This window comes from Euleptes europaea, chromosome 7, assembly GCF_029931775.1.
Source record: "Euleptes europaea isolate rEulEur1 chromosome 7, rEulEur1.hap1, whole genome shotgun sequence".
Taxonomy (NCBI): Eukaryota; Metazoa; Chordata; class Lepidosauria; order Squamata; family Sphaerodactylidae; genus Euleptes; species Euleptes europaea.
Genome location: NC_079318.1, coordinates 92,776,463 through 92,790,814, shown reverse-complemented (window position 1 = coordinate 92,790,814; position 14,352 = coordinate 92,776,463). Strand labels below are relative to the sequence as shown.

General features: G+C 50.4%; 1 protein-coding gene across 1 annotated transcript in view; it reads right to left on the bottom strand.

Annotated features, from left to right (window-relative positions):
- ADAR (adenosine deaminase RNA specific) overlaps window positions 1-13,445 on the bottom strand; it is a 32,375-nt gene extending 18,930 nt beyond the window's left edge. The window contains exons 1-3 of the mRNA XM_056852269.1: window positions 12,662-13,445; window positions 8,335-8,542; window positions 698-831 (exon numbers count right to left, since the gene is read on the bottom strand). Coding sequence (XP_056708247.1) covers window positions 698-831; window positions 8,335-8,542; window positions 12,662-13,425 — 1,106 coding nt within the window. The 5' untranslated portion in view covers window positions 13,426-13,445. The remainder of the gene's footprint in view (window positions 1-697; window positions 832-8,334; window positions 8,543-12,661) is intronic.
- Window positions 13,446-14,352: the final 907 nt, after the last annotated feature.

The following is a 14,352-nucleotide window of genomic DNA, read 5'->3' as shown; positions in this document are numbered from 1 at the left end:
CAACTCTTATTGTAAAAATTGTTTTCCTAATATCCAGCTGGTACCTTTCCGCCTGCAATTTAAACCAATTATTGAGAGTCCTCTCCTCTGCTGCCGACAGGAACAGCTCCCTGCCCTCCTCTAAGTGACAGCCCTTCAAATACTTCAAGAGAGCAATCCTGTCCCCCCTCAGCCTCCTCTCCTCCAGACTGAACATTCCCAAGTCCCTCAGGCTGGGTCCCCACCCACCCCCCTACTTCTCTGGAATAGGACTATGTGGGGGACACTGCCTGCTCCATCGGTCTTCGGTACCTGATACGCTCTGAACGAGCGCCATTTTGTTGTATATTGCATTTGATATATTAATTCATTGGTACTTTTAGAATTTTAATGCAGATGTAATGAATTTTTATGGTTTATTATATGTATGTCATTTAACTCTGTTGTTTGTTGCCCTGAGCCTGGCCTCGACCGGGGACTGAGGGCAGGATAGAAATTGAACAAACAAACAAACAAATGGGAAAGTTTAGAAGTGGGCCCCACTTCAAAAAAAAAAAAAAAAAGTTTGAGAACCACCAAGTTCCTGCCAGCACAGCTTGCCACATTTGTGTGTGTGTGTATGGTCTATTCCCCTTATGGCCCCGTATCCTTAAAATAAAAAGCATTTGTTTGCTGTAAACCCCCGAAGGCAAGCTCAAGTTGCACCAGGAAGCCTTACTTTGGGTCGTGGGGGGGACCCTCCTGGGAGAGCAGCTGGAATTCACAGACGCTCCCCGACTTCTGGGCGTATTCCATCAGTGCACTGACTGGGTTCTTTCCGGAAAGCACGTTTGCTTGCGGCGTGGAGGACGGCTCAGGCTCCTCAGGCTGTGGTGGGGAAAGGGTTAGAGAGAAGAAAAAGAGGTTAAGGGGAAAAGCCGAAGAATGCAGTATCGATGGGGAGGCTGGGGTTGATTGCCGCTGATTCTACGTGGTTCCTGAGTGCAAAAAACAGTGTTGCTTACCTGTAACTGTTGCTCATCGAGTGGTCCTCCTCGCAGTCCCACATGGGAATGAGCCTTGGTTACTAACCGTGAAGGCTTCTTCTGCTCAGAGGGACAAAGGGCATCTTCAGAGTGGGTGTTTCCGTTTCCTCTTAACTTGGGAGGCAGGAATCAATTATTCAAATTTTTCCCTCCCAGCCTACTGTGGTAAACGCCCCCTATAGCCATTTCAAAACTTTCCAAGCCTTATATCGTTAGAAAGGACATTGAAAGAACAAGTCAACTGTAACCCCAAAATGGAACCCAAACCTGGCACACTAAACAAGAATAAAAACTAGAATTAGGACTAGATCTACCTAAGCAACAGATGTCTGGGAGGGCAAGATGCCCTTCGTCCCTCTGAACAGAAGAAGCCTTCACGGTGAGTAACCAAGGCTCATTCTCGCTCAGAGGGCCAGAAGAGAATCTTCAGAGTGGGACATACCAGAGCAGTCCCGTATCAGGGAGGGTTAGACGTCTTGGACTACACTCTTAAGAACCCTTCAGCCGAAAGCTGCATCTGCTGAGGAATAAAGATCTAGCTTATAGTGTCTAACGAAGGTGGAAACTGAGGACCAGGTTGCCACCTTACAGATTTCCTCTATAGGAGCCTGCCTGTCAAAAGCTGTGGACGTGGATGCTTCAGACTGAGTGTGCAGTGACGCCACCTGGGACAGGAAGCTTGCTTTCCTGATATGCCGATTTTATGCAGGAGGCGATATTGCGACTGATAGAGGCCCTAGACATGGGTTTACCTTTGTTTGGAGGCGAAATGTTAATGAATAGAGAATCAGATCTCCTGATAGATTGAGTGCGAGTGATGAAAATATGCAGAGCCCTGAGTAAGTCAAGGGTGCGCCATGACCTTTCCTTGGGAGTTTTTGGATTGGGGCAGAAGGAGGGTAAAAGTATGTCCTGCTGCTCGTGGAATCCTGTGTTGAATTTTGGAATAAAGGAATGGTCGTGCCTTAGAACAACTTTGTCCTTGTGAAAGGTAAGGAGTCCTGGTCTAATTGAAAGAGCACATAATTCAGAAACCCTGAGAGGCGAAGTGACTGCAGTCAAAAACAGGGTTTTCATTCTGAGCCATATGAGACTTATTTGCGAAATAGGCTCGAAGGGTGGCCTAGAGAGAGCAGTGAGAACTGTGTGAAGACTCCACGTGGGAAATCGGTGTCTGACCGGAGGGGAGATAATGCTTAAGCCTTTGAGGAAGGCCTTAATGTGGGGATGTTTAGTTATTCTATATCCCACTACTCTAGGAACTATTGTGGCTATTGAAGCCAGTTGTCTGCGAAGTGTAGGAGATAGGCCCAGTTTTTGCCCTTCATGAAGAAAGGATAACACTCCTGCTGTTCTAGGTTTAAGTGGGTTGATTGCTTTACGCCTGAACCATCTAGTAAACGCCATCTAGACACCATGTGCCCTTGAAGTTTGGCTAATGACGTGAGTCTTTCTGGCTAAGGAAGCTATCAGATCTGTCTTGTCCTTCGGTAGAAAGAGGGAGTTTCTTTGTGTGTCTATGTCTACTCCGAGGTGTTTTAGCCTCTGGGAGGGCAAGAGCTGGCTCTTTCTGTAGTTGATTAAGAAGCTGTGGTTTGATAGGACCTCTATTACCTTCTGAGTGTGTTCTACACTTTGAAGTTCTGAGTCTGCACATATGAGAATGTCGTTTAGATATGGCAGAATTCTGATTCCCTCCCTGCGTAGGTGCGCCACTAGAATGATTAACACTTTGGAAAATACCCTCGGAGCTGAGGTAAGCCCGAATGGGAGGGCCCTGAACTGATAATGCCTTCCTAGGTAGAGGAATCTCAGGAAGCGTCTGTGAGCAGGAGAAATTAGTATGTGAAGATAGGCTTCTGTGAGGTCTATGGACATCATGAAGTCCATAGGCCTTAGAGCCTCTGTGACTGACCTCAGGGTTTCCATGCAGAAGCGTTTTAGTGGTATAAATTTGTTGAGAAAGTTGAGGTCTAGTATTGGTCGGCAATCTCCATCTCTTTTGGGAACTGTAAAGAAAAGTGAATAAACTCTGGAGGAGCGTTCCAATGGAGGGATGGGCTCTATGGCTTTGATGTCTAGTAAGTGTTGGATGGCCTGAGATGTTCTTTGAACTTTGAATTTGTTTTTTGAACCTGGGGAGACGACCAACCTGTCGGGCGGAATGTGAGAGAATTCTAGACTGTAGCCCTGTGTTGATGTTTTCTACCCACCAGTCTGGATGGGAGTCTAACCATTGAGGTATGAAAAGACTGAGTCTTCCCCCCACAGGCTGAGACCTGGCGTCATTGTTTAGATTGGCGACTGGGTTTATCCCCTTTGCTGCCCTGAAAGGAAGGAAACTTGGGAGACCTGAATTTGCCTCCTCTACGAAAGGAGCTACAGTTTTGGCCCCACTGAGCTCTGCGCTGCTCTGGTCTGAACCTTTGGAGGGTGTGATACAATCTAAAGGTAGTAGATTGTGAAAAAACCCTAGACTCCTTAGGGAGGCTCTTGGGTAAGGCTTTTTTCTTATCCTTAGTTTCAATGAGTATTGGGTCCAATTTATCCCCAAATAGCCTTTCCCTTGGTAAGGAAATCCCAAGAGCACCGACTTTGAGCGGTGTTCTATCTGACATGGGAGCAGCCAGAGAGCTCTTCTGGCCGCAGAAACCGTAGCTAAGGCTCTGGCTGCGAAGGACATCGTATCTAGAGTAGAATCCGCTACGAATGATACAGCTCTCAATATCCTTGATACCCCTTCACAAGCCTGTTTCTCTTCCTGTGGGATAATTTGAGCAAGTTTTCTGGCCCAAATAATAGCCGCTCTGGAAACTAGAGCAGAGGTGATTGAAGCGCTGACTGCTAAGGCAGAAGCCTCGTGCGCCTTTTTACATGCCAGCTCTGCTTTCCTATCAGCCGGATCCTTAATCATAGTCTGGCCTTCTTCAGTGACAATATCAGAGGTGTGCAGTGCATTTACAGGGTCTTCCACTGGGGGAACCTTAAGAAGTTCTGAGGTATTTTGGTCTAAGTTATAAAACTTCTTGGCAGCAATTGGGAATTGTTTAGAGGCCATGGGTTTCTCCCATTCTGACCTCATAAGTGATAAGAAATAGTCGGGTACTGGGATAACCCTTTCCGGTGTGTCATGCATATGAAAAAATTCTCTAGAGCCTTTTATTCTTTGAGAATGAGTGGGCTCTGAATCCTCAGCTAAGTCAAGAGCTGCAAGGGTCTTAGATAATAATAGAGGGAATTCCTCTGCGTTGAAAACCCTAGATTGCTTAGGTTGCTCAATGAGATCCTCTCCATCAGAACTGAATTCGCCCTCCTCTTTTTCCTCAGCTTCGTCTCCTGAGGAGGCTAGGGAGTCACCTCTCTGAAACTGGAATGCTTGAGACCCAGAGAGATCTTTCATGGCTGCCTTAGTGGGCCATCTCCCCTCAGAATAGGTATCTGCCCAGCCCTGTGGGCAACTCTGGGGCCCTTGATATGCTCAGATTGGGAGGAACTGGACTGGGAGGAGGGGGAAGGAGTGGGGGGTTGGGCTGCCCTTAGTCCTTCAGAGAAGGCTGTCTTAATCAGGTTGGAAAGTTCTGCCTTTAAAAAGGCAAACCCAGCGTCCTGCGGAGGGGGGAGAACAATCCTACCAGCTGATGGAAGCTCCGGAGTTCCGTCCCGTCCCTGACCTGGAGGCGAGCCGCCTGTGGATGGAAGATCAGGAGGCAATGGCGAGCCGCCGGCCTCAGTGCCCTGTGTTTTTTCAGGCTGCGCAGGAAAAGCAGCTGCGGCTGCTGTGGACTCCCTGCCGCAAGCCGCCGCGGAGCGGACCCCGCTTTTGGTCGGCGCGGCTGCAGAGTGCGTGGCAGCGAGAATGCGCTTGTTACTGTTGGCCGAGTCGGCTCTCTTTCTCTTGCTGGTGCCGCTCACGCCTCCTTTGTTTTTTGCTTTCGCTTTTGTTTCCCCTGAAAAGCTGCATGAGGGAAGGTTAGGATCCTGAGGTGAGCTCCTTGGAGCTGCCGTGAGGAGGATGGGGTCTAAATCACTCTGCGCAATAAACGCGTCATCATGCCTGGCCGCCATTTTGTGAAGCAGCGCAAAAGGCTAACTTCTCCCTCCTTTCACTTTCCCAGAAAGAAGAAAACTAGAAAAAAATTGAAGAGAAGGACAGTGAACGAAGAAAACAGAAGTAGATCCAGAAGAAAAGGAATAAGAAGAGTAAGGCTGGTTATCTATCCCTGTAGAGCTAAGACCTGCGAGAAGGCTGCTCTCCCGATAAAGGCAGGAAATAGAATGGCTATAGGGGGCGTTTACCACAGTAGGCTGGGAGGGGAAAAATTTGAATAATTGATTCCTGCCTCCCGAGTTAAGAGGAAACGGAAACACCCACTCTGAAGATGCCCTTCTGGCCCTCTGAGCGAGAACTGTGCATGCACAGGCCTTCTGGTCTGTGCCGTTCCTATGTGGGACTGCAAGGAGGCAGCGAAGATGAAAACAGTGTTGCTTACCAGTAACTGTTGTTCATTGAGTGGTCCTCCTTGCAGGCACACCTGGGAACTGCGCGTGTGCAGGCCAGCTGGCCTCTGCATGCGCAGTTCCCATGTGGGACTGCAAGGAGGCCACAAAGATGAACAGGACTTTTCTGCTGTAGGAGTGAAGGAGAGTAGGCTTTTCAAAATGCCCGGCTTTTCTCTTCCTTCAGGAGTCTCAAAGCGGCCTGCGATCACACATCCCCTTCCGCTCCCCACAGCAGACACCTTGCAAGGACGGTGGGGCTGAGAGTTCTGAGAGGGCTGTGACCAGCCCAAGGTCACCCAGCAGGCTTCATGTGGAGGAGTGGAGAATAGAACCCTGTTCTCCAGATTAGAGTCCGCCGCTCTTAACCACTGCGCCACGCTGGCTCTCACCACGCTGGCAGGAGTGGCAGATGGGAAGGAGGTCCCTTTCACAGTGCACAGCTCGCAGCGGGACACTGAGGGCAAACCATTCCTCCCGGTCTTCTGAAAAGGCAGGAAGGATCAGCCGACAAGCCAATCACCACCTGAAACCTCTTCATGCCTCCAATGCCCCAAAGGGCATTTCCCCAACACTGCTCGCTGGAGTGCATTAGCCAGCAGTTGACTTCTTTCCCCCTTCAGGGAATGCTTTGAGCGCTGGCTTGCTGGCCAGCGAAATCTTCAGCAGTAGCAGAGGATTCTAGGACATATCTTAAATGCTACACTAGGTTTGTTAGGGGCACCAGCCAGGTACACCCATCGCCCTGCATCAACTTGTGTGTGTGTTAAGTGCCGTCAAGTCGCTTCCGACTCATGGCGACCCTATGAATCAATGTCCTCCAAAATGCCCTATCTTTGACAGCCTCGCTCAGATCTTGCAAATCGAGGACATTTCCCCAACATATGAGGGGTGAGGGGGTTTGTGTGTGTCAGGGAAGCTGAAAGCAATACTGTAAGGGGCCTAGATTCTATCAAGAGACTCAGCTCTTAGCAGAGTCACTCAAGATGGAATGGGCAGAGCTGAGACACCAGACGAAGATGCGTCCACCCTCTTCAGTGATCAATGGCCATATCCGCAGAAGAGAACAGGCAGTTCCAGTGGTGATGGGGGAAGAGGAATCCTGGAAGGTTAGCTACTGGGCAGCAGCAGTAGTGGAAGGAGACACTGGCGGAGGAGCTTCCGTATACAACGGCGGTGCCACTACAGCTAACCCTGGTTAGTAGTGCGCAGAAGAAGGCACTGGTAAACCACTTTTGGCCAACCTTTACCTTGAAAACCCTATGATGCATCAACTTAGAGGGCGCTATAGATTCCCTCGAGCTGTCCCCTCAAAGAAGAATAGGCAGAGTTGGTTTCTATACCCCGATTTCCTCTACCTTTTAAGGAGTCTCAAACTGGTTTACAATCTCCTTCCCTTCCTCTCCCCACAACAGACACCTTGTGAGGAAGGTGGGACTGAGGGAGTTCAGAGATAACTGTGAGTAGCTCAAGGTCACCCAGCAGGCTTCATGTGGAAGAATGGGGAAACCAACCTGGTTCATCAGGTTACAATCCGCTGCTCTTAACCACTATACCATGCTGGCTCTCTAGGGGAGGTTGGCCAATCAGTGGAGGCGAGGAAGAGATGTTTCAGGAAAAATCTACTTCCCTTGACCCACCTCCCCGAGGAATCCCCAACAACCTTCCAAGGAGGACCAGGGCTGTTCTAGAACACAAAGAAAGCCGCCAGCTTACGGCCATTACGACAGGGGCAGGAAGGAGGGCAGCCACTTGAGTCCATCCAACCTCCTAAAGTTTGGGGCCTGGGAGATTAAAAGCCACAAGCATCATTTGTGGAAAACACTGCCTCCTCCCATGTGATCCTAACCAACAACAGATTACAGATGGAGCACAAAGGCCTTCTTTGCACAACGTGCGACCGAACTAGTGATGGTCAAAGGCGTAAATGGTTTCCGGAGGGAATGATACAAAACTCACGGACGATGAGATCTACCAACATTTCAGAGCCATGAAGGATAAATGGAACCTCCTGGTTCAGAGGCAGTCTACCTCTTAGTACCAGTTGACGGGGAGAGGGCTTCATGCCCAGTTTATGGGCTCCGTAGGAAGATCTGGTTGGCTGCTGCTGGAAGCCAAAGTGTCCCGTCTTTCTTAAGCTGTTATTTTTACACTCTGATTCTCGGCCTGTGGCCTGTTTTATGAACAGCAATTTAAGCTGCTGGAAATTGTTTTATGAAGGTGTTCATGCCCTTTGTCGGCTTTTGGGCTTGGTTTTATATTGATAATTTTTAAGCTTTTTTAAACGATTTCATCGCTTTTACTTTGTGAACTGCTTTGAGCAGGTCTTGGGAGAGGCGGCACAGATATTTTCTAAAAAACAAACCGGACAGAAGAAGAGTTGGGCTTTATATGCCGATTTTCTCTACCTTTCTAAGGAAGAATCAAACCGGCTGACAATCACCTTCCCTTCCCCTCCCCACAACAGACACCCTGTGAGGTAGGTGAGGCTCAGAGAGCTCGGAGAGAACCGTGACTAGCCCAAGGTCACCCAGCTGGCTTCCTGTGGAGGAGTGGGAAAACCAGCCCCGTTCACCAGATTAGAGGCCGCTGCTCTTAAGCACTACTGGACTAGATGCCTCCACAGCCAGCTCTAGCCAGGACCTTCATAGGTCCTTGGGGGGGGGGTCAAAGGACATGGACTGAACAGGGGGGAGTACCAGGCCTTTCGATTCCGGCAGCGGCCCTGAGGAACCTGTCTGCCTTTTGTACACAAGGGCAGGAATCGCCAGTTGCAGGCGGCCTCTGTTTTCTGCCCAACCCACTGGCCGTCCCACTGCCTGGAGCCCCTCACCATTTCTTCTTCTTCCTCCTCCTCCTCCTCCTCCTCCTCCTCGAGGGAGGTGTCCTCGTAGAAGGTCTTGTGCAGTTCCAGGCCATCTTCCCCCTCATGCACGAGGATCTTCATGGCGTTTGCGGCGGCTTCCTGCTTGGCCAGTTTCTTACTGCCCGCTTCTGCTGGTGGGAACCGGCGGCCGTCAATCACAGCCTGGAACTTAAACCTGGACGGAGAAAACATTTAAAGTAATGGGGTAGGGTAGGGGGTTAGGAAGCCTGTCCCTTCCCTCAGCTCTTTCCTGCTCAGGTGGAAAAAGACTAGCCGGAAGGGGTTAGTAATGCAATTTTTTTCCTTTCCAAAATTTGATCATTTAGGGAGGATGTAGAAATCATGGAACATATTCTTATCTGCTTCCCTTACTACAGGAGTGGGGAACCTTTTTTCCGCCAAGGGCCATTTGGATATTTATAACATCATTTGCGGGCCATACAAAATTATCAACTTAAATATTAGCTGACCAATACGTTTCTCCATGGCCCAGGTGGGAAAGGGTTAACACAGTTTCTTGGGCAGTCCTAGCAGCTCCATAGCTAACGACTCTTCTGCAAGGGGGAAAAAAGGTTCCTTTTCTTGGCAAGACAAACTCACATCCGCCTTGAATAGAGGCTATTCCTGTCCGCGGGAGGGGGCAGATCGCCAGTCTTAGATCCTTCTGAGCTAGAGATCTGCCAGGACCCAAGAAGGGCCAGACCAAGTGATTTCGCGGGCCTTAAACGGCCCCCGGGCCTGACGTTCCCCACCCATGCCTTACTATGAAGAGATCCATGGCAAATCTATCCAGCCTAGGACTAACAGGCTTTCAGTTAACTCAGAGTCATAGAATCACAGAATTATAGAGTTGGAAGGCACCACCAGGCTCATCTAGTCCAACCCCCTGCACAATGCAGGAAATTCACAACTACCTCGGAGAGGGTAACCGCTAAATTTTGTGCCGCTGCGTCTAAAATTAGGCGCAAATTGTTGGGATGGCCTGTCTTACTATCTATGCAGATAGTAGTGTCCTCTTAGGATTTTATGCAGTCACCAGTGTATTTTATACTTGGAATTTCTGGTTTTAATATTGATGGGATTTTATACAACTGCTGACTATTCTTTTCTTTTGTATATATGTCTGTCTATGTGCCATATTAATAAATGACTGGCTGACTGATCATTTAGGGAACTTATTCAGCAAATGATTTGGGTTGGACCCTTGACGCAGAGGGAATAGTAAAGTATCTTCAAAGCCTTAACTTTATTTAGAACAACAACAAAAAGATGCTTTCATCATCCACAAGGTTGACACTTAACACTAACTATAAAAACAAAATTAGTTAACTTTGCCAAAGTAAAAAAAAAAGTTCACAAAATACTATAGCATAAAAAGAAGAATGATTCTTTGGCTTTTATCTGGGACCAGGATTAAGCCTACCATTATTTCAAAATTTAAAAAGACAAGAAATGAAAATTAAGAAAATCTTTAAAGACAACATCCAGTTTTTAGAAGCAGTTATTGCTCAGTGGGCAGCCAGGAAGTTCTGCAGTGATGGAGGGGGGAACAAGAGAAACTGTGCTCTACTGCTAACCCTCCCCCCCCCCCAACCGCTATAAGGCTGGAGGGTGGGGAGAAGCCATCGTTCCTGGCCTGACTGACAAACGAAACCCTCATAAACTAATGGATGGAAGCTATCACGGGGAATTCTTCGCTGCAGATAATCTTCGACTGGGATCAAACTGTTGGTGGTCAGCTAACAACGGCCTGTTGCATTCCAACCCCCTCCCCAACACCTAGCAGAGGATTCTGGGACATGTTCTAAAGCACATCCTCTGTTTGTTGGTGAGGTTTACCGGTCTTCACCTGCTGCTTCTCATGCACTGAGGGTGCAGAATGTTTAGAACAGGAGTGTCGAACTCCATTGTTACAAGGCCAGATATGACATAAATGGCACTTGGTTGGGCCATGCCTTGTCAGCCCAGATCTAGAGTGAAGGGGTGGCTGCCTCGGCAAGTTCATGGGCCGGGTAAGAGCTCTCAAGGGGCCGGATCTGGCCCTCAGGCCTTATGTTTGACACCTGTGGTTTAGAATGTATCCCCGTACGTTCTCTGGAGGTTGCCTGCTGCAGCAGGAAATCAGTGGCAACCTGCAAGCCGTCGTTCAAAGGAGGCCTGGACTCTGATCAGGAACATAAGAAAGGCCATGCTGCATCAGACCAAGGTCCATCAAGTTCAGCAGACGGTTCACACAGTGGCCAACCAAGTGCCTCGAGGAAGTCCACAAACAAGACGACTGCAGCGGCATTATCCTGCCTACGTTCCACAGCACCTAATATCATAGGCATGCTCCCCTGATCCTGGAGAGAATAGGGATGCATCATGACTAGTATCCATTTTGACTAGTAGCCATGAACACCCCTCTCCTCCATGAACATGTCCACTCCCCTCTTAAAGCCGTCCAAGTTGGCAGCCCCAATGAAACCCCAAGGGATCCCAGGTTTGTCCCGGGCCTGTTTGAAACCAGGTCTGCTGCCCCCAAGGCCTTTCAAGAATCTCTGTTCTTCAAAACTTCTCTGTTTCCTGTGGATTGCAAAGAACAAATCTGCTTTTCGTGTTGGTCTGGGCTAGGAGGGATGGGGGGAGGAACGTGCCGATTTTCCTGTCTAGTGAGTCGAATGACACACCACTGAGTGGCACACACAGGGCTCCTGGCTGGTGCTTGGAAAAGACAAAAAAGAGTCTGCCCCCTGTTTTTAACACAACGTCTATAAAAAGCCACAGACTTGCAAAAAAGAAAATCCGAATTCCCCAACTGTTCTAAGTGACTGGCAGGTGATGCTGCAGGTCTCCTGCATAAGACAATAGACGCCTGCCGCTGAGAACCAGCAGGAACTCCAGGAAGAGAAGGACTTGCAGGGAGAAGATATTTTCTAAGCTACCGAACACCCAGAGGGCAGGCCCTTTCCCCTTGCGGCTGCTCCCAAGGATTGAATTCTCATTCATTCATTCATTCTCGCCCTGGCTCTTGCCCTCCTCTCCTTCACACCTCACACGTTTTGGCCACTAATCCTTTTTCAAATTTGGGAGGAAAAAAAAGCTGACAGTCGTCTCAGCTGACTCCAAAAGGCAGCCGGAGCAAATTCGTGTGTGTGTGTGTGTGTGTGTGTAATCCACCAAAGTCAGTGGGCCCGCAGGAAGCGCTACAACTCTGCCAGCTCCCACATATGCTAGCTGCTAATCATCTGGGGCTCACAGATAGGCAGATAGCGTAGTCATCTAGCGGAACAAAAGGCTTCCCTGACAGCTCATCCTTAATTTTGAGGAGTACACCCCTGGGCGAGGAAACAAGGTGCAAAAAACTCCAATTACGCCCCCCCAAAGTACTTCCTTTCCTTGGGACTCGTTTGCCCCTCTCAAATCCATCTATCCATCCGACCTATGCCCCCTTCCTTTCCACGCAAAGCCCTATATCAGGGGTGTTGAAGTCAATTGTTACAAGGGTCGGATGTGACATCAATGTCACTGGGTTGGGCCGGGCCATGCCTCGCCAGCCCAGATCGAGAGTGGGGGGGTGGTGGTGGCTGCCTTGGTTGACTTGCAGGCTGGATAAGAGCTCTCAAGGGGCTGGATCTGGCACCTGGGCCTTATGTTTGACACCCCTGCCCAATATGGTCCATTACAGACACCGTTAATATGGCGCTTTACCTAGTGCGAGAAGCAGAAGCCACTATTCGAGAGAGAAGAAGAGCTGGTTTTTAATGCTGACTTTGTCTACCACTTAAGGCAGAATCAAACCGGCTTAATCACCTTCCCTTCCCCACAACAGACACCATGTGAGGTAGGTGGGGTTGAGAGAGCTGTAACTAGCACAAGGTGGCTTCAGGCAGGCATCTTTGCCATTGGGAGGAGGGCATCTTGGCCATCTTTTGGGCATGGAGTAGGGGGTCATTGGGCGAAGGTGGACTAGATGACCCTGGTGGTCCCTTCCATATGATTCTATGTGGAGGAATGGAGAAACAAATCCAGTTCCCCAGAATAGCCTCCGCCGCTCCTGTGGAGGAGTGGGGGAATCAAACCCGGTTCTCCAGACCAGAGTCCGCCACTCCAAACCACCGCTCTTAATCACTACACCACGCTGGCTCCCGATCTAAATGGAGACGCTCCCAGGACAGCGGAACATTCGTCTACAATTACTTAATGGACAAGGTGTCAACGTAACCACCTCGGCATTGTTACACAAGACAATGACTGTTAAACCGCTTTCCTCCAAAGAAAGCCTCCCGCCCTCGTCCCGGAGACCTTCTCTTACCGTGGCTCGTGCGACGGACCGCTCTGTTTCAGCAAGACGAACTCGCAGTGCTGGTAGGTGTACTGGGTATACTCGATCAGGCCACTCACGGGGTTCTTCTTCTGGCAGGCCATGAGCTTCTCTAAAGGGGTGCAGAGGAAAGCCGTGTCGAACTGAGCCGTGTAGCTGGGGGACAGGGGAGACTCCATGATGCACCGCGACTCGTCCTGGTTGCTGATGGCATTCAGGTCCTCTGGGATGTCGTCCGTGGCCCACTTGCCGTTCTCGAAGTTGTCGTAGTTTTGAAACCACTGGTACCGGGCTCTCTTGCTGCGAGGGGGGCCAATCCGGAGAGCAGAACCGTCTCCCTGCGGCTCTGCCGGCTCGGACAGCTGCTGCCCGTTCTCAACTTTCTCCTCTTCGCCCTCCAGCAGCGGAGGAGGAGGTGGAGGAGGAGGAGAAGAAGGAGGAGGAGTCGGCACAGTGGCGGGCAGCTCTTGCTGTATGACAGGGGATGGAGCCTCCGAATCCGGAACGAGCAGGGCCACACCTTGGACTTCCTCGGCCCTCAGTTTGAGCTGCATGCGCCTGCGTTTGTTGTCAGTGAGAGACCACTTTGGGGGGTTTGTGTTCTCCCTGCACACATCTCCCGCCTTCTCCAAGGTGTAGAGGGAGCCATTCACATCTTTGGCCTTGGAAAAGCCAATGTTTTTGGCAAGGTTGAGTGCGGTGGAGTCCTGGATGCCAAACAGATAGCTGCAAATCTTCTCCTTGACCTCGGCCATGACGGAAGAATCAGAATCGTCTTCAGAATCTGTGGCAGAGCTCTGTTCTGTGGACCCGGCTGCCCGAGGTCTACACAGATACCCCTGGCTGGCGCAGCGGCCTTCTCCTGCCGCCCCCTGAGACTTGGGGCTGTCGGCCAATCTCCACAAAGGAGGGGTCCCTTCTGTTTTGCGCAGTTCCCCTCGAGCGAGAAGCCTGTAGAGATGATGGTTGACCTCCTTCTTTTCGATCTGGAGCTTACGAGCAAGTCGGAGAGCTGTTTCAGTGTCCCTGGGCCCGAGCCGCCTTAAGATTTCTAGCAGCCGTTGCCCAACATCCGGGCCGGTGAGAGTCAGCTCCTGGAACTGAGATACAACCCCGCCAAGTCCGTTCTTGAAGTTCCTGCCGCTGTGCCTCGGATGAGGCTGGAAACGCTGGGTCTGCTCCTGCCAGCCGTTATAAGGAGGCCTACTGGCTGCACCCCGGCAGTTGTATGAGCTTGGGGGAGCAGGGGGGCTGGAGGGTTTCGGAGCTGGGCGGTAGCCCTGATACGCCTGGGGTCTCTGTGCCTGCGACGGCCACAGCAGTGCTTCCTGACACTGCCCCTTTAGGAAGAGGACCTGTTGCTGCTGGAAATCACTGAGGGCTCCTGCCGGCGGGAAAACAGGGCTGTTGAAGAAAGCGGAGTGAAAGCGGCTGTGCGGTTTGGGGACTGCCCGATCTGAACTTCCGCCTTGAGAGACACCTCTGCTCATAGCGTGCCACTGGGGCTCGGGGGGGAATGTGGGCGCTCGAGAGCTGGAGAAGGAGTTGCGGTTCGCTCTAGTGGGTGCCAACGTGCTGAGGCCTGGCAGAAAGGACACAGAGAGAATTAAGCATTTTTCAGACGCTGGTTATACGCTCCATACAGCCCCAGCGGGCACACCTGACAAACCTCCCTCCGTCTC